This window comes from Nerophis ophidion, linkage group LG10, assembly GCF_033978795.1.
Source record: "Nerophis ophidion isolate RoL-2023_Sa linkage group LG10, RoL_Noph_v1.0, whole genome shotgun sequence".
In the NCBI taxonomy this organism is placed as follows: domain Eukaryota; kingdom Metazoa; phylum Chordata; class Actinopteri; order Syngnathiformes; family Syngnathidae; genus Nerophis; species Nerophis ophidion.
Genome location: NC_084620.1, coordinates 64,624,578 through 64,643,521, shown reverse-complemented (window position 1 = coordinate 64,643,521; position 18,944 = coordinate 64,624,578). Strand labels below are relative to the sequence as shown.

At 41.8% G+C, this 18,944-nt stretch overlaps 1 protein-coding gene across 3 annotated transcripts in view; it reads right to left on the bottom strand.

The window, feature by feature from the left end:
* The window catches only part of tbc1d22a (TBC1 domain family, member 22a), a 348,296-nt gene that overhangs the window by 188,938 nt on the left and 140,414 nt on the right, over positions 1–18,944 (bottom strand). For all 3 annotated transcript variants that reach the window (XM_061914479.1, XM_061914478.1, XM_061914480.1), the window contains one exon: positions 2,553–2,659. In XM_061914479.1, coding sequence (XP_061770463.1) covers positions 2,553–2,659 — 107 coding nt within the window. The remainder of the gene's footprint in view (positions 1–2,552; positions 2,660–18,944) is intronic.

The window sequence follows — 18,944 nt, the reverse complement described above, 5'->3', positions numbered from 1 at the left end:
CTAATGTAAAGTATCCGTACAACAGAAAAATAAGTGATTACTACATTTGAACAGAAGTATATGTTACAACAGAAAATAACCAAATATTAACAGTAAATAGACAAGTAGATTAACAATCAATTTCTACCTTTATAATGTTGACAAAATAACAGAATGGAAAATGACACAATATGTTACTGCATACGTCAGCAGACTAATTGGGAGCCTTTGTTTGCTTGCTTACTTACTAATTAAAGAAAAGTTGTCTTGTATGTTCACTATTTTATTTAAGGAGAAAATTGCAATAAGAAACATGTTTAATGTACCGCAAGATTTTTTTGTTGAAATAAAGCCAATAAAGCCATTTTGTGGTCCCTTTTTTTTTTAGAAATGTATCAAAAAGTACTGAAAAGTACTGAAATACATTTTGGTACCGGTACAAAAATATTGGTATCAGGACAACACTAATACATACATACATACATACATACATACATGCATCATACTTGCCAACTCTCCCGGATTTTCCGGGAGACTCCCGAAATTCAGCGCCACTCCCGAAAACCTCCCGGGACAAATGTTCTCCCAAAAATCTCCCGAAATTCAGGCGGAGCTGGAAGGCCAAATCCCCTCCAGCTCCATGCGGACCTGAGTGACGTGTATAAAGAGCGTGCCTGCCCAATGACGTTATGACTGCAGAATGATCGAGGGCGAGTTCTTGGTTTCTTATGTGGGTTTATTGTTAGGCGGTTTTATTAACGTCCTCACAGTGCGGTAAAACAACACACAACAACAGCAGTCCGTTTTCGTCTGCCGTAAACAGCAATGTTGTGAGACTCTTAAACAGGACAATACTGCCATCTATTGTGCATGCATATGGTTAGAAAAACAAGGACGGACAATTCAACCCTTAACTCAACAATGAGTAGAGGAGTGTTATGTGTGTGTAAATGTGGAATAAATGAACACTGAAATTCAAGTATTTCTTATATATATATATATATATATATATATATATATATATATATAGCTAGAATTCACTGAAAGTCAAGTATTTCTTATATATATATATCCATCTATATATGTCTATATATATATATATATATATGTATATATATATATATATAAATATATCTATGTCTATATATATATATATATATATATATATATCTATAGATATGTATATATATATATATATATAGATAGATATATATATATATATATCTATGTTTATATATATATATATATATATATATATATATACCTATGTATATATATATATATATATATCTCTATCTATATATATATATATATATATATATCTCTATCTATATATATATATATATATATATATATATATATATATATATATATATATATATATATATATATATATATATATATATATAGCTAAAATTCACTGAAAGTCAAGTATTTCTTATATATATATATATATATATATATATATATATATATATATATATATATATATATGAAATACTTGACTTGGTGAATCTAGCGGTAAATATAGAATGGAATGGAATAGAATAGAATGTACTTTATTGATCCCTGGGGGAAATTCAGCACCACAGTTCGCTCACAATAAACAATGATAATAATAAATAATGTAATATATATAATATATTGTATACATAATATATAATATATGAATTATATATATATATATATATATATACTCCTCCCCTCTTAACCACGCCCCCAAGCATGCAGCCTGCCCCACCCCCGACAACGCCCTACCCCTCCCCCAACTTCCCGAAATCGGACGTCTCAAGGTTGGCAAGTATGACATACATACATACATGAACTTATATTGAAGTATGTATCCATATATCAGAGTATATATATATATATATATATATATTATTTTTTTTATAAAGACATCCCTACATATGTGCTGATATCCTCAAAATGTTCACAATCTTTAGCAACTAATAGCCCATAAGTCATCGCCCATTTGTCTAGGTCCCGTCCCTGCCCCAATGGCCACCATGTTTCTCTGCCAATTTTGCTCAAACTTTAGACACGTGTGCTTTTCTTTCCCCCTACAAGTGTATGCCAAACACCCTAAAATTGCAGTGTACACAGTTAAGAGTACATTAAGCTATATGAGAAATTTCAAGTCAATCTGACTTAGAGGTTGGATTTCGGTATTAAATACCAGTATATATCAGCACGGACATCACAGCATTATTTGAGAAATGTTCACCCTGTTATGTGCTGCGGTTCAGGAGTACAAAAGTTACATAAACAAACACAGAATCTTTGAATACCAGGTGTGAATGTTTTAAGTTGCAGGCACATTTTAGCATGAGCTCTAAATAGTATCCATTCCAGGGATAGGAGAAAGATTGCCAATGAGTGTGAAGAGCCCAGCAGCTTCCCGCCCACTCCCACAGTATCAATAGACAGTAGAAGATCTTACCCAGGGGCACCATGTAGGTGGACAGTGTGGAGATTCAGCATGTACAGTAAATTGGTGTTAAAGTATGAAAGTGTGTGCGAGAGTAATACCCCGGCCCCCACCCTTATCTTTTGAACACACAAGGACTTACCTGGATGCCGTCCAGCAGCTTGCTCATGCACCAGAAGCTGTCAGCTTCAATGTTCCTCAGAGCCTCTTCCTGGAGACTGGACACGTCAAAGTTTTCCACTTCTTCCTCTAGAGGAGGGAAGAGAGAGAGAGAGAATGAGAGCAGTGAAATGAGAAGCTGAGAGGCAGTTAGCAATTCAAGGTTTACATGCTCAGCAGGGTCTCCATTGTACGCCACGAGAAAGGAAAAATGGCTGCTTTGCTGCTGAGACAGGAAGGGCCTAATTAGGGTATATGAATACATGAGGTAATTGTTTGAAAAGACACACTTTTTAGGGCATGGGTGTCAAACTCTGTATTTTCATTTGGCCCTTGAGGCAATAATAAATTAAAATTAGAGCTGGCCCGACGGTATTGTACAGTGGCGGTGCCGCTGTATCACCGCATTCAACTATAATTCTCATACTTGCCAACCCTCACGATTTTTCCAGGAGAATCCCAAATTTCAGTGCCCCCCCCCCGAAAATCTCCCGGGGCAACCATTTTCCCGAACTTCCACCCGGACAACAATATTGGGGGCGTGCCTTAAAGGTACTGCTTTTAGCATCCTCTACAACCTGTCTTCACGTCCGCTTTTCCTCCATACAAACAGCGTGCCGGCCCAGTCACGTAATATATGCGGCTTCTACACACACACACACACACAAACACAAGTGAATGTAACGCATACTTGGTCAACAGCCATACAGGTCACACTGAGGGGTGGCCGTATAAACAACTTTAACAATGTTATACCACACTGTGAAACCCACACCAAACAAGAATGACAAACACATTTCGGGAGAACATCCGCACAGTAACACAACATAAACACAACAGAACAAATACCCAGAACCCCTTGCAGCACTAAGTCTTCCGGGACGCTACAATATACAACCCCGCTACCAACAAAACTCGATTTTGCATGTCACTATAAAGTTATATAAGCCTTGCTTGTTCAATATTCAATGCAAAACTTGTTTGGGTCTCTTTTAAAGTTGTTCAACTTTTTTTTTTTTTTCCCAAGATGGCGCTGCTGTAGTGGCTGCTGTAGGCAGGAGCTCTGTGCTCTTGTGTCATCCTTTTGTGTTTCCCTCTTGTTTTCATGTCTTATTATATTTGTTTGCATTTTGGTCCGGGACCCTTTGGGACTGTGTGACAAGGGTTGGCACTTTCGTGACCTCTGTGGTGCTTTTTTTGTGGACTTATGGATCTGCCTCCCGGGAGCCTTTTGGCCATGGAGACCAGCTGCTGGGTCTCTGCCACACCAGAGTCTGTTTGGATGTACTGGAGGAGATGCGGATGAGGGGACAGGGCTGTGGAGCTAGCACTGAGCGCTGGGACGGAGAGGCTTCGCGGTGTCTCGACTGGGTGAGCAGGTGTCGGACACCTCAGTCACCTTGGACATATCCTCGCTCATCCATGCGGACTGGACACTGGCCGATAGTGGAGTCGGCTGTCTTGGTTGCTTTGTTGGGTCTGCTTCTGTCTCTGGCGATGCTCCCTCCTCCCCAGCAGACGATGGCGTGGAACACCGCAGAGGCCACCACAGTGGATATGTTTATTTTACTTTTTATTCATAGCTGTATGTAGAAGTGTCTGGTTGTATCTGCTGCTTTAATGTCTTTAATGTCCTCTGTGTTCTTTGATGTCTGATGTTTCCCTCTTACACACATGGAAGAAGGATGTGTACTATGGCTATGAGTTGTTGTTTTTCCCTTGGCCTCAGTCTGCACCCCCACTCCAGGGCCCAGACTAAGACCGATTTTTTAAATTTTATTTTAATCTTCTATCCCCCCCCCCCCCTCACTATTCTTTATTTATTTTAAATTGCCTTTCAAATGTTTATTCTTGGTTTTGGGTTTTATCAAATACATTTCCTCAAAAAATGCGACTTATACTCTAGTGCGATTTATATGTTTTTTCCTTCTTTATTATGCATTTTCGGCAGGTGTGACTTAACACTCCGGAGCGACTCATACTCCCAAAGATACGGCCAATACCCGGGTTTTCATAGTTTGCGCTTTAACTCGTGCGATGAAAAACGAAACATTGTCGCAATAATCATGTACGAACGTAGATTACACACGCGATTTATTTATGTTGGTTTACCTTAAACTTAAAAAGCACTTTAGATAAAACTGTTGAACAGATAAACAACACGCATTTGAATAATAATAGCAAAAAAGTCAATAAAACTACATTTGTTGTTTTGGTTGTTTAAGTTCATTTTATACATTTTCTCATTACATGTGGAAGCCATTTTTTGTGTTATTTATATTTCTGTAGTCCTGCAAACATTTTTATTTTATTTTATTTTAATCTATTTTTTTCTCCCATTACCCCCCCTTGTTTACCCGAATCTCATCTTTTTTGTAAGGGGCGCTGGAAGCCGGCAGACCCGTCAGCGATCCTGTTCTGTCTCCCTGTAATGTTTGTCTGATCTTGAATGGGATTGTGCTGAAAACTGTAATTTTCCTGAAGGAACTCTCCTGACGGAATAAATAAAGTACTATCTAATCTAATCTAATCTAATTTTGGCCCGCGGCTTTGTTCAGTTTAGAATTTTGGCCCACTCTGTATTTGAGTTTGACACCCCTGTTTTATGGGTTTAGCCGCACCGAATATTGATGCATACGGAGTCCCCAGCCATCTCCAGTGGGTGGCTCCGGCAACGGGCGGCATCAGATGTCATTAACGGCAACGGCCCGTGGCGGACGGCGTGGGGCTTTGACAGAATTCTGACGTGCCGCTGACAGCCAGCGGCGAGGAGACGAGACAAGACTGATTACCGATGATCAAGAGAGACGACAAGAAGGCAGGACGGAGGCCGGACAGAGAGAAGCATGTGTGTTTATGCATGCGGCGCCGTCTTCTCCCGCGGATGCTATGAGCCACATATGTGTGCACAACACAGGGCCTGGCAGCTCCGCATGGTATCCTTGGCAACCTGGGTAGAATGTTGATAGGGCTGTAATGGGCATGCTCGGTCTGACAGGAAGACAGACAGGGAGCTGGCAGCTGCACAACTACAAAGCCACTAACAAGTCCACTGCACATGCATGGTATGGATTTTCTCAAGATAAATTGGAAATAGCCTAAATAGCAAAAGGTTTTGTTTCGATTTCGACGAGGGGAAAAAATGAGATCCCTTTGCTGTGCTGCATCAAGACACCCCAAATATCAGCACATCCCAAGACCGCGCGGTGGCTTATGCCTTGCAGTGGGGACTGAGCTCCAAATGTGGACCTTGACGGCAGCAGATTAGAAGGGATGACTAGCACAAAGACTAACGGTTGCCTTGCAGTTGGGCATGTAGCTCATGACACCAGCAAGGACACGGCAGGAAAAAGAGAGAACTCGGGAGTTATTCTGCTGCGTGGAGCACGATGCAACAGTGCCCCCTGTGGCCGACGGTGGAAGCCGATGCTGGAGCGAACGCGAGCAAAACATTTAAATTGAGGTCATTAGTTAATTTCACAAGCAGGTGGACTCGCACCTGATGAGGCTGAAAGGATGAAAGCATGTCAAGCTTTGTTTGCTTCAGTGTTTGATGATGTCATCAATGATTCGAACTGAGGACGTTGTTATATCCATCCATCCATTTTCTACCGCTTATTCCCTTTTGGGGTCGCGGGGGGCGCTGGCGCCTATCTCAGCTACAATCGGGCGGAAGGCGGGGTACACCCTGGACAAGTCGCCACCTCATGGCAGGGCCAACACAGATAGACAGACAACATTCACACTCACATTCACACACTAGGGCCAATTTAGTGTTGCCAATCAACCTATCCCCAGGTGCATGTTTTTGGAAGTGGGAGGAAGCCGGAGTACCCAGAGGGAACCCACGCATTCACGGGGAGAACATGCAAACTCCACACAGGTAACAGTTCGAGATGCTACCTCAGTAGAAGCATTTAAGTCTCACCTTAAAACTCATTTGTATACTCTAGCCTTTAAATAGACCTCCTTTTTAGACCAGTTGATCTGCCGCTTCTTTTCTTTCTCCTATGTCCCCCCCTCCCTTGTGGAGGGGGTCCGGTCCGATGACCATGGATGAAGTACTGGCTGTCCAGAGTCGAGACCCAGGATGGACCGCTCGTCGGGACCCAGGATGGACCGCTCGCCTGTATCGGTTGGGGACATCTCTACGCTGCTGATCCGCTTGAGATGGTTTCCTGTGGACGGGACTCTTGCTGCTGTCTTGGATCCGCTTGAACTGAACTCTCACGGCTGTGTTGGAGCCACTATGGATTGAACTTTCACAGTATCATGTTAGACACGCTCGACATCCATTGCTTTCGGTCCCCTAGAGAGGGGGGGTTGCCCACATCTGAGGTCCTCTCCAAGGTTTCTCATAGTCAGCATTGTCACTGGCGTCCCACTGGATGTGAATTCTCTCTGCCCACTGGGTGTGAGTTTTCCTTGCCCTTTTGTGGGTTCTTCCGAGGATGTTGTAGTCGTAATGATTTGTGCAGTCCTTTGAGACATTTGTGATTTGGGGCTATATAAATAAACATTGATTGATGATTGATTGATTGAAGATCCCGAGCCTGGATTTGAACCCAGGACTGCAGGAACTTCGTATTGTGAGGCAGACGCACTAACCCCTCTTCCACCGTGAAGCCGACGTTGTTATATATATATAACAAGCAGGAGAAAATGTATGTATATATTAGGGCTGCGAATCTTTGGGTGTCCCACGATTCGATTCAATATCGATTTTTTTTTTCAATTCAACACGATTCTCGATTAAAAAAACGATTTTTTTTCCCCCGATTTAAAAGGATTCTCTATTCATTCAATACATAGGATTTCAGCAGGATCTACCCCAGTCTGCTGACATGCTAGCAGAGTAGTAGATTTTTGTAAAAAGATTTTATAATTGTAAAGGACAATGTTTTATCAACTGATTGCAATCTTTGTGGAAACATTGGACACAGTGTGTTGTCAAGCTTATGAGATGCGATGCAAGTGTAAGCCACTGTGACACTATTGTTCTTTTTTTTTTTTTTATAAATCTCTAATGATAATGTCAACGAGGGATTTTTAATCACTGCTATGCTGAAATTATAACTAATATTGATACTGTTTTTGATAATATTCATTTTTGTTTCACTACTTTTGGTTTGTTCTGTGTCTTGTTTGTGTCTCATCTCAATTGCTCTGTTTATTGCAGTTCTGAGTGTTGCTGGGTCAGGTTTGGTTTTGGAATTGGATTGCATTGTTATGGTATTGCTGTGTATTGTTTTGTTGGATTGATAAAAAAATAAAAATAACAAATGAAAAAAAATATATATTTTTTTTTAAAAATGAGAATTGATTCTGAATCGCCTAACATGAAAATCGCGATTCGTATTACAATCGATTTTTTCCCACACCCCTAATATATATATATACATATATATACACAGTATATGTATATAGAAGTAGTACGTAATTCGACATCCAGCGGCCCCCAGTTAAATTTAAATTGAGACCCCTGGTCTACAGTATACATATTGTCATTTAAAATGAATGTGTGAATAAGTGTGTTAGGGCATATCCAAACCAAGTCAATTGAAGAGAGACATGGAGGGTCCTCGAGATTAATCTGATTTAACGATTGCAAATAAGAGTACAAAACCAGAGGAGAATGTTAATGTCAAACTTGAAGAAAGCTTTGGAGGGAGAGGAGCTTACAGTGGACCTCGATACAGATGCGTTTGACACTCCAGCTTTATTGGAGTGTCAAAAATAGACATTGTCATCTCCATTACTGGTTATTTGCTCCTTGTGGGTGGTCTCGAACAATTTGTACACATTCATAGTTCCCCACTGTCTGCGTGTTGGCATTGAATTCTAGACATGATTAACTGAAGAGAAATTGTAATATTGCAGAAAAAATTCATTGCAAAAATCCACATATTCCTGATTGACTTCGAATGATGATAGGGTTGTTTATTTGTCAAGAAATCAGGCCTCTTTTTCAGTTTTTCAATTCGTTGTCAATTATTTATACAGCTAGAATTATTATATTGTACATTGTTATTATGGCAGATATTATTACATATTCTGAATATATTAGAAAAATGTATATTATAATAATATATTATTTATATTATATTCCTACAAGACGCCTCCTCTGGCAACTTATATATGCAAGAGCTCACAGCATATATATATATATATAAACAAATATACTGTATATACACATACAGTACACACACATATATATATATATATATATATATATACATATATATACATAAGTATATAGAGATATTATGGTAATCTACGTGACAGCAGCTCAGACCAGGAACATACCAGAGTGGGTGGGGTTTGTTTTCAAAGCAGCCAGCCTGAAACTTGTGTGTCAAACAAAGGCGGAAGCAGATTTGTACGTGTTGATATATCATATTGTAGGTCTTTATTACACTTGGCCTACATATTTTACTGTTCTTTACATTTTTGTTGTGTTTTGCTTGATTGTAAAATATACACAACTGATCTGAGAAGTAAAAGAAGAGCGACATTCATATGTTGTTAATATTCAGTGTTTTATTGTTCATAGGTAATATTGTAAATCCCACTTTCTTTATTTTAATGTATATTTTGGGTGTCCAATTCAGTAAAAAACTGTAAAATTCCAATTTTTTTTTTTTAAGGTGGTCCGTCATAACTTGTTTTAGAACTATCAGATAGTGACTTTTGGAGTTAGTGTTCCTGAAAACACAAATACAGCAGATTTTTCCAGCTAAATGTGTACACATAATTTATACACACATACACAATGAACCCACCAAGACACATTTTTTTCTCCCAATGTGAATTCCGAGTCAGAGTATTTGCCAAGCTCTGCCGGAGAGGGTGCTCGCGTCCAATGGGGGACGGCGTGATCCCCCACCTTCTACCAACCTAGTCAAGTCTGTTGTGTCCTTGAGCAAGACACTTCACCCTTGCTCCTGATGGGTTGTGGTCAGGGCCTTGGATGGCAGCTCCCGCCATCAGTGTGTGAATGTGTGTGTGAGTGGGTGAAGGCCTATCTTGCCGATTGTATTGTACCATATGTCCCGGCAACAAATCTGTGTTCAAAGAACTCCGGCTTATTAGTGATTCCCGGAGGCCAAAAAAAGTCTGCGGGCTATAGAGTGTTTTATATTCGAGCTCCAGTACTATGGAATGCCCTCCCGATAACAGTTTGAGATGCTACCTCAGTAGAAGCAGTTAAGTCGCATCTTAAAACTCCATCCATCCTCCTCCGCTTATCCGAGGTCGGGTCACGGGGGTAGCAGCCTAAGCAGGGAAGGCCAGACTTCCCTCTCCCCGGCCACTTCGTCTAGCTCTTCCCGATCCCGAGGCGTTCCCAGGCCAGCCGGGAGACATAGTCTTCCTATCGTGTCCTGGGTCTTCCCCGTAGCCTCCTACCGGTTGGACGTGCCCTAAACACCTCCCTAGGGAGGCGTTCGGGTGGCATCCTGACCAGATGCCCGAACCATCTCATCTGACTCCTCTTGATGTGGAGGAGGAGCGGCTTTACTTTGAGTTCCTCCCGGATGACAGAGCTTCTCACCCTATCTCTAAGGGAGAGCCCTGCCACCCGGGGGAGGAAACTCATTTCGGCCGCTTGTACCCGTGATCTTATCTTTTCGGTCATGACCCAAAGCTCATGACCATAGGTGAGGATGGGAACGTAAAATCGACCGGTAATTTGAAAGCTTTGCCTTCCGGCTCAGCTCCTTCTTCACCACAACGGATCGGTACAACGTCCGCATTACTGAAGACGCCGCACCGATCCGCCTGTTGATCTCACGATCCACTCTTCCTTCACTCGTGAACAAGACTCCAAGGTACTTGAACTCCTCCACTTGGGGCAGGGTCTCCTCCCCAACCCGGAGATGGCACTCCACCCTTTTCTGGGAGAGAACCATGCGAGAACCATCTTTTGTATATCCCAGCCTTTAGATAGACCCCCTTTTTAGACCAGTTGATCTGCCGTTTCTTTTCTTTTCTCCTCTGCCGCCCTCTCACTTGTAGAGTGGGAGGCACAGGTCCAGTGGCCATGGATGAAGCTCTGGCTGTCCAGAGTCGGAACCTGGGGGTAGACCGCCCGCCTGTGCTTCGGTTGGGGACATCTCTGCGCTGCTGACCTGCCTCTGCTCGGGATGGTCTCCTTCTGGCCCCACCATGGATTATTATGTTATTATGTTAGATCCACTATGGACTGGACTTTTACAATATTATGTTAGACACACTCGACATCCATTGCATCCAGTCTCCTTTAGAGGGGGGCAGAGAGGGGGTCACCCACATCTGCGGTCCTCTCCGAGGTTTCTCATAGTCATTCACATTGACGTCCCACTTGGTTTTGAGTTTTTCCTTGCCCTTATGTGGGGTCTGAACAGAGGATGTAGTTTAGGCTGGTGCAGCCCTTTGAGACACTTGTGATTTAGGGCTATATAGTGAAACAGTGTTTGATTGATTGATGTGGAAGTAGTGTCAAAGCACTTTGAGTACCTTGAAGGTAGAAAAGCGCTATACAAGTATAACCAATTTACTATTTACCAACACCTATTTACCTGTGCACTTAAGATGTGACTTTAAGGTTTTACTACTTACGTATAAAATACTACACGGTCTAGCTCCATCCTATCTTGCCGATTGTATTGTACCATATGTCGCGGTTTAGACCAGTTGATCTGCCGTTTCTTTTCTTTTTCTCCTATGTCCCACTCTCCCTTGTGGTGGGGGTCCGGTCCAATCCGGCGGCCATGTACTGCTCGCCTGTGTATCGGCTGGGGACATCTCTGCGCTGCTGATCCGCCTCCGCTTGGGATGTTTTCCTGCTGGCTCCGCTGTGAACGGGACTCTCGCCGCTGTGTTGGATCCGCTTTGGACTGGACTCACGCGACTGTGTTGGATCCATTATTGATTGAACTTTCACAGTATCATGTTAGACCCGCTCGACATCCATTGCTTTCCTCCTCTCCAAGGTTCTCATAGTCATCGTTGTCACCGACGTCCCACTGGGTGTGAGTTTTCCTTGCCCTTATGTGGGCCTACCGAGGATGTCGTAGTGGTTTGTGCAGCCCTTCGAGACACTAGTGATTCAGGGCTATATAAGTGATTGATTGATTGAAGAAACACAATCCAAGGCGGTAGGATTCTCTTTGTGGCTGACTTTGGATACACGACAGAGTAGACCGCATTCCCTTTTGGGGACAAGTCCCGTGCGCGTCTCTCTCTGATCGCTGAACCAATTGTAAACAAGGAAATTTGAGGAAGCCGGCGCTTCATCGAGTCTTGAGAGACGCACCTCCAAAAATCAACAGAATTATTTTCAGATTGCTTAGCTCGTGTGTGAAATCATCTTCCTTCCCATTATCTCATCTCTCCAAGCTGTCCACTTCCACTCTCGCACTGCTTTTGGCCGCGCTCTCCTACCAGGCCCCAGGACTCATTTCCTGTTTGTCCTGGCGCGGTGGGAGGTGGGGGCGACATGTCCAGTGAGACCAACTGCTTGGTCGCTGCCAGCTGTGCGCACTTGGCACAGCTTGGCATGCTGAGCCGGGTCACACCTCGAGAGACCTGAGCGCCGGCACAGACAAGCACAGACACAAGACTCACAAGCGGTGCTGCCATCTGCCCTCTGTGACTATGGGCCACACGGTAATGTGATGTCGGATGATAAAGGACCTAATTTAGCCGGATGTAATCATAAAAAAAATGCGCGGTAGGTGTAGTGTGTGTGTGTAATAGGAAAAAAGCCTGCTGTTGCTTTAAATGAATCACAAACCATCAGAGAGCATCACATTGTTCAAACAGGATTTCACCATCCATAAGATTAAAGCAAGTGGTGCAGTCATTACTTAGAATTTACTGTGGCGCTGCAGGATTAATCCAATTAATGGAATGACTTTCTATCTGGGAAAAAGATCCGAAACATGCTACAATCTGAAAAAAAAAGCCTAACACTTTGAAATGAGCCACACGTTAGCCGCTTGTGAAACAGCGCGCACGCTCCCTGCGCCTCGCAGTATTACTCACGCCGGACCATTAGTGCGACGACGCCACTGTTAATGAGAGATGAATATTTTCCAGAGGTGGCGTCGTGCCAGCTGTCGTTGCGAGGCGAGTCAACCTGGCAAGCCGGGACGTCGCCAACACGGTGACTCAGACAATGTGAAGCACGGCAACACGGCAGGACACCACCAGGGGTATAGTAATGTGAGGTAGAGAGAGGAAGGTGTAAAGCAAGGGGGGGGAAGGGGGTCGTCCAAGTGTGTCCCAGGGGTCATTTGAAGCATTCTGTGTCCCAGGGGTCATTTGAAGCATTCTGACATTTTAAGGGGGCCGACTTAGAATATGAAATGCAAGAGCGGAGAAAAAAAAAAAAAAAAAAAAGAAGGTAAAAAGACGCAACTTAAAGGGGAACATTATCACCAGACCTATGTAAGCGTCTCCCACGGCGTGGCGCAGTGGCCGTGCGCAACCCGAGGGTCCCTGGTTCAAATCCCACCTAGTACCAACCTCGTCACGTCCGTTGTGTCCTGAACAAGACACCTAACCCCTGCTCCTGATGGGTGCTGGTTGGCGCCTTGCATGGCAGCTCCCTCCATCAGTGTGTGAATGTGTGTGTGAATGGGTAAATGTGGAAGTAGTGTCAAAGCGCTTTGAGTACCTTGAAGGTAGAAAAGCGCTATACAAGTACAACCCATTTATAAACCTTGATGGTGCAGAAAAAAGACCAGCTATTTGTTTAACCGATTTCTGAACTCTAAATGGGTGAATTTTGGCGAATTAAACGCCTTTCTGTTTATCGCGCTGGAAGCGATGACGTCAGAATGTGACGTCGCCGAGGTAACACACCCGCCATTTTCATTTTCAACACATTACAAACACCGGGTCTCAGCTCTGTTATTTTCCGTTTTTTTGACAATTTTTTGGAACCTTGGAGACATCATGCCTCGTCGGTGTGTTGTCGGAGGGTGTAACAACACTAACAGGGAGGGGATTCAAGTTGCACCACTGGCCCGAAGATGCCAAAGTGTCTGCCGCCAGACCCCCATTGAATGTGCCAGAGTGTCTCCACATTTGACCGGCGATGCTAAGGCAGACATGGAACAGAGATGTATGGATAACCTGCAGATGCATTTGCAACGATAGTCAACGAAATCACAAAGGTGAGTTTTGTTGATGTTGACTGCCAGCTAATCGATGCTAACATGCTACGCTAATCGATGCTAACATGCTATTTACCGGCGGTGCTGAAGCAGACATGGCACAGAGATGTATGGATAACCTGTAGATGCATTTGCAACTATATTACGTTTCCTTCCACCCACATTTAATGCGAAAAAAAACATTTACCAATCGATGGATTTAAGTTGCTCCAGTGTCAAAAGATGCGAAAGTCCTGATCGTTTGGTCCGCACATTTTACCGGCGATGCTAACGCAGCTATTCGGCCATGCTATGGCTATGAATAGCGTCAACAGCTTCAGTTTCTTCTTCAATACTTTCATACTCCAACCATCTTTTTCAATACATGCGTCATCTGTTGAATCGCTTAAGTCGCTGGAATCCGAGTTTGAATCCGAGCTAATGTCACTATATCTTGCTGTGGTATTCCCATTGTTTGTTTACATTGGCAGCACTGTGTGACGTCACAGGGAAATGGCCAGTGTCTTCGCAGAGAGCCGAAAATAAGGCACTTTAAAGCTTTATTTAGGGCTATTCCGAGACCGGTAAAATTTCGAAAAACATTTTAAAAAATACAACAAGCCACTGGGAACTGATTTTTATTGTTTTTAACACTTTTGAAATTGTGATAATGTTCCCCTTTAATGGAAAAAAAAATGTAATATGTTCATACAAACAAGGTGTGTAAAAGTACACTTAGGGTATCCCCTAGACCAGGGCTATTCTGTTGTGTATTTGTTGTTTTCCTGTCTTCTCCGTATTGCTTTTGTGTTAATTCTGCTCTATCCGTTAGTTCCAACTAGACTCACCTACGACTACTCACTACTCGGCTCTAGTTAAGTTCATCACAGTCCTCGCCAGTTAATGACACTTGTGCTTTCCATGCCCGCATGCTCAACTCGCATCCAACCAACTCGGTACGTGCCTTCTCCTTTCTTATCACCATTCCTTACATCTGGTGTTTTTGTTCCCTAGTTGCTCAGTAAGCGAGAGAAGTTTTCGTTGAACCTGTTGCTGACCATCGAGAGTCCTCTTTCAGTTTAGTCCCCTTTCATGGTGTGCACTTTAGCCCCATCGCCTTGAGTTATCCTTTTTGAACTTATTAAAGACAATCTTCTTTTGTGATTCAACTCCGCCTCCCGTCTCTGCATCTTGGGATCCAATCTTTACTCAAGACCTAACATATTCAATGACATTATGCAGTTTCAAGAGCCCAACTGCTTATGGGTCGGACATCGAAATGTGGAAGTTTCGAGAGTCCTCCTTCAGTTTAGTCCTCTTTCATGGTGTGCACTTTAGCCCCATCGCCTTGAGTTATCATTTTTGAACTTATTAAAGACAATCTTCTTTTGTAATTTAACTACGCCTCCCATCTCTGCATCTTGGGATCCAATCCTTACTCAAGACCTAACATATTCAATGACATTATGCAGTTTCAAGAGCCCAACTGCTTATGGGTCGGACATCGAAATGTGGAAGTTTCGTCAAAAAGTGCCTCTTGGGATTCTGTTTACTTACTAACGAAGTAAAAACATTGGCTTTCACACTGCACTGTCATAGGGCCGGGCGATATGGCCTTTTTTCAATATCGTGATATTTTTAGAACCTATCGCGATATACGATATATATCTCGGTATTTTGCCTTAGCCTTAAATCAGAGGTCATCAACCTTTTTGAAACCAAGAGCTACTTCTTGGGTACTGATTAGATAGATGGATAGATGGATAGATGGATAGATGGATAGATAGATAGATAGTACTTTATTGATTCCTTCAGGAGAGTTCCTTCAGGAAAATTAAAATTCCAGCAGCAGTGTACAGAGTTGAGATCAATTTAAAAAAGTAAAAAGTAAATAATGGGGGTTTAAATGTAAACAAAATATAGAAATATTACAATAAGAATAAAAAATAAAAAGCAACAATGGGAATAAATGCGAATTAATGCGAAGGGCTACCAGTTTGATACACACTTAAATACATTGCCAGAAATAGCCAATTTGCTCAATTTACCTTTAATAAATACATCTATATATATACAAAAATAGTTTTTTCTGTCTGTCATTCCGTCGTACATTTTTTTTCCTTTTACGGAAGTTTTTTTGTAGAGAATAAATTATGAAAAAAAACACTTAATTGAACGGTTTAAAAGAGGAGAAAACAGGAAAAAAATTAAAATTCGAAACATAGTTTATCTTCAATTTCGACTCTTTAAAATTCAAAATTCAACCGAAAAAATGAAGAGAAAAACTAGCTAATTCGAATCTTTTTTTTAAAAATTAAAAAAAGAATTTATGGAACATCAATAGTCATTTTTGATGATTAAGATTAATTTTAGAATTTTAATGACATGTTTTAAATAGGTTGAAATCCACATTGAAATAAGATTTAAATTTGATTCTACAGATTTTCTAGATTTGCCAGGATAATTTTTTTGAATTTTAATCATAAGTTTGAAGAAATATTTCACAAATAATCTTCTTCAGAAAAACAGAAGCTAAAATGAAGAATTAAATTAAAATGTATTTCTTATTCTTTACAATAATTTAAAAAAAATACTTGAACATTGATTTAAATTGTCAAGAAAGAAGAGGAAGGAATTTAAAAGGTAAAAAGGTACATGTGTTTAAAAATCCTAAAATCATTTTTAAGGTTGTATTTTTTCTCTAAAATTGTCTTTCTGAAAGTTATAAGAAGCAAAGTAAAAAAATGAATGAATTTATTTAAACAAGTAAAGACCAAGTCTTTAAAATATTTTCTTGGGTTTTCAAATTCTATTTGAGTTTTGTCTCTCTTAGAATTAAAAATGTCAAGCAAAGCGAGACCAGCTTGCTAGTAAATAAATACAATTTTAAAAAATAGCGGCAGCTCACTGGTAAGTGCTGCTATTTCAGCTACGGTATTTTTAGAACAGGCCAGATTCTACATATTAGCAGTAATGTTATTTCTGGTAGCAACGCTTGTGCCCCACCCTTGACTAATTAAAGTTGTCTTTTCGACATATTCCCACTTGAAGCCGAACCACCGCCGTGCTGTTTTTCTTGGGAATTAATTCTTCCTTCATTCGTTTCCAAATTTGCACCTTCTTTCGCACCTTTGCAACACTCCGCTAGCATCACGGCTAATGTTAGCCACACTGCTACCTCTCTGCTGGGCGAGGGCGTATACGTATGTGACGTGTGACGTGACAGTATGTGACGTATGTAAGAACCTGCGCTTACACCTTGTGAGAAGGAGACACAAGAAGGAGTGGGAAGAGCCTGTAGTGTAATGCCCACAGCTGAAAACAATTGCGTGAGAACGTATACTCGAATATTACAATATAGTCAATTTCTTTATCGCACAGAGACAAACCCGCGATATATCGTGTATATCGATATATCGCCCAGCCCTACACTGTCAATAAATTCATCATTCAGCCCTCTTTACTTGTTTCTAGCATGTGCAGCTAGACAGATAGTTAACAGCTTGAAGAAACAAAAGCTCCAGAAGTTTTGTTGAGGTGTGATGCTCCTTCTAATGAAAAATGTTCCTTCTCATTTTAAGTTCTTTACGTTGAATAGTATATATCAGGGGTAGAGAACCCATGGCTCGCGAGCCAGATGTGGCTCTTTTGATGACCGCATCCGGCTCTCGGATAAATCTGAGCTGACGTTGCTTTTTACGATAAGTAATGAATAATTCGACTTGTAATGAAAAATAACGTTCAAAATATGAAACATTCTCATGCATTTTAATGTTCAAGAAGTTGCGTTAATGGTAAGAAGTAAGTTATTCATTATTGGTTAGTGTGGGGCTTGCCCTCCTGGGGGTTCTTCAGATCACCAGGCAGCGACATCAGAGCCTGTTTCAGGGTTACAATATTGTTTTATTTTTCAGTAAGTCTCTCAGTTGCTTTCCAGCATTTGTCTTTTTCTCTTTCGTTCTCGCACGGACTCTGGCTCCAGCCCCGACCCCGTTTCTCCTCCTAGCTGCTGCTTATAGACAGAGTGACAGGTGATTAGATAATCAGGCCCAGCTGGGCCATCTACGCACCTGTCGCTGATTTCGAGGCCGGTCCTGGCAACACCCTGCTTCGCTGCAGGGCCGCAGGCCACGCCCCTCCATATTTAGCTTCAGAATAGCAGTGTTTTTATAAAGAATAAGAGACATGAAATGTTGGTCTTACTCAAAAATGTACGTGTTAAGTTGTGCTCAGTGTTTAAAAAAATATTATATGGCTCTTACGGAAATACATTTTCAAATATTTGGCTTCTTGGCTCTCTCAGCCAAAAAGGTTCCCGACCCCTGGTATATATAAACATACAGTACAGGCCAAAAGTTTGGACACACCTTCTCATTCAATGCGTTTTGTTTATTTTCATGACTATTTACATTGTAGATTGTCACTGAAGGCATCACAACTATGAATGAACACACGTGGAGTTATGTACTTAACAATAAAAGGTGAAATAACTAAAAACATTTTTTATATTCTAGTTTCTTCAAAAAGAGCCACCGTTTATTCTGATGACTGTTTTGCACACTCTTGGCATTCTCTCGATGAGCTTCAAGAGGTAAGTCACCTAAAATGGTTTTCACTTCACAGGTGTCATAGTTCTGATGCCTTCAGTGACAATCTACAATGTACATAGTCATGAAAATAAAGAAAACGCATTAAGATGAGAATGTGTGTCCAAACTTTTGGCCTGTACTGTAAAATAAACATTACAGGAATATAATGTTGATTGGTCACAATGAAGGGAAATTGCCAGGTTCGGACAAATCAAGGATTTTTTACAGAATATGTGAAAATTGGTTACATTTGCATGAAATGGCAACTTTGTCACCGATTCTGTTCATAACTTTTATGGACAGAATTTCTAGGCGCAGTCAAGGCGTTGAGGGGTTCCGGTTTGGTAACCGCAGGATTAGGTCTCTGCTTTTTGCAGATGATGTGGTCCTGATGGCTTCATCTGACCGGGATCTTCAGCTCTCGCTGGATCGGTTCGCAGCCGAGTGTGAAGCGACCGGAATGAGAATCAGCACCTCCAAGTCAGAGTCCATGGTTCTCCCCCGGAAAAGGGTGGAGTGCCATCTCCGGGTTGGGGAGGAGACCCTGCCCCAAGTGGAGGAGTTCAAGTACCTAGGAGTCTTGTTCACGAGTGAGGGAAGAGTGGATCGTGAGATCGACAGGCGGATCGGTGCGGCGTCTTCAGT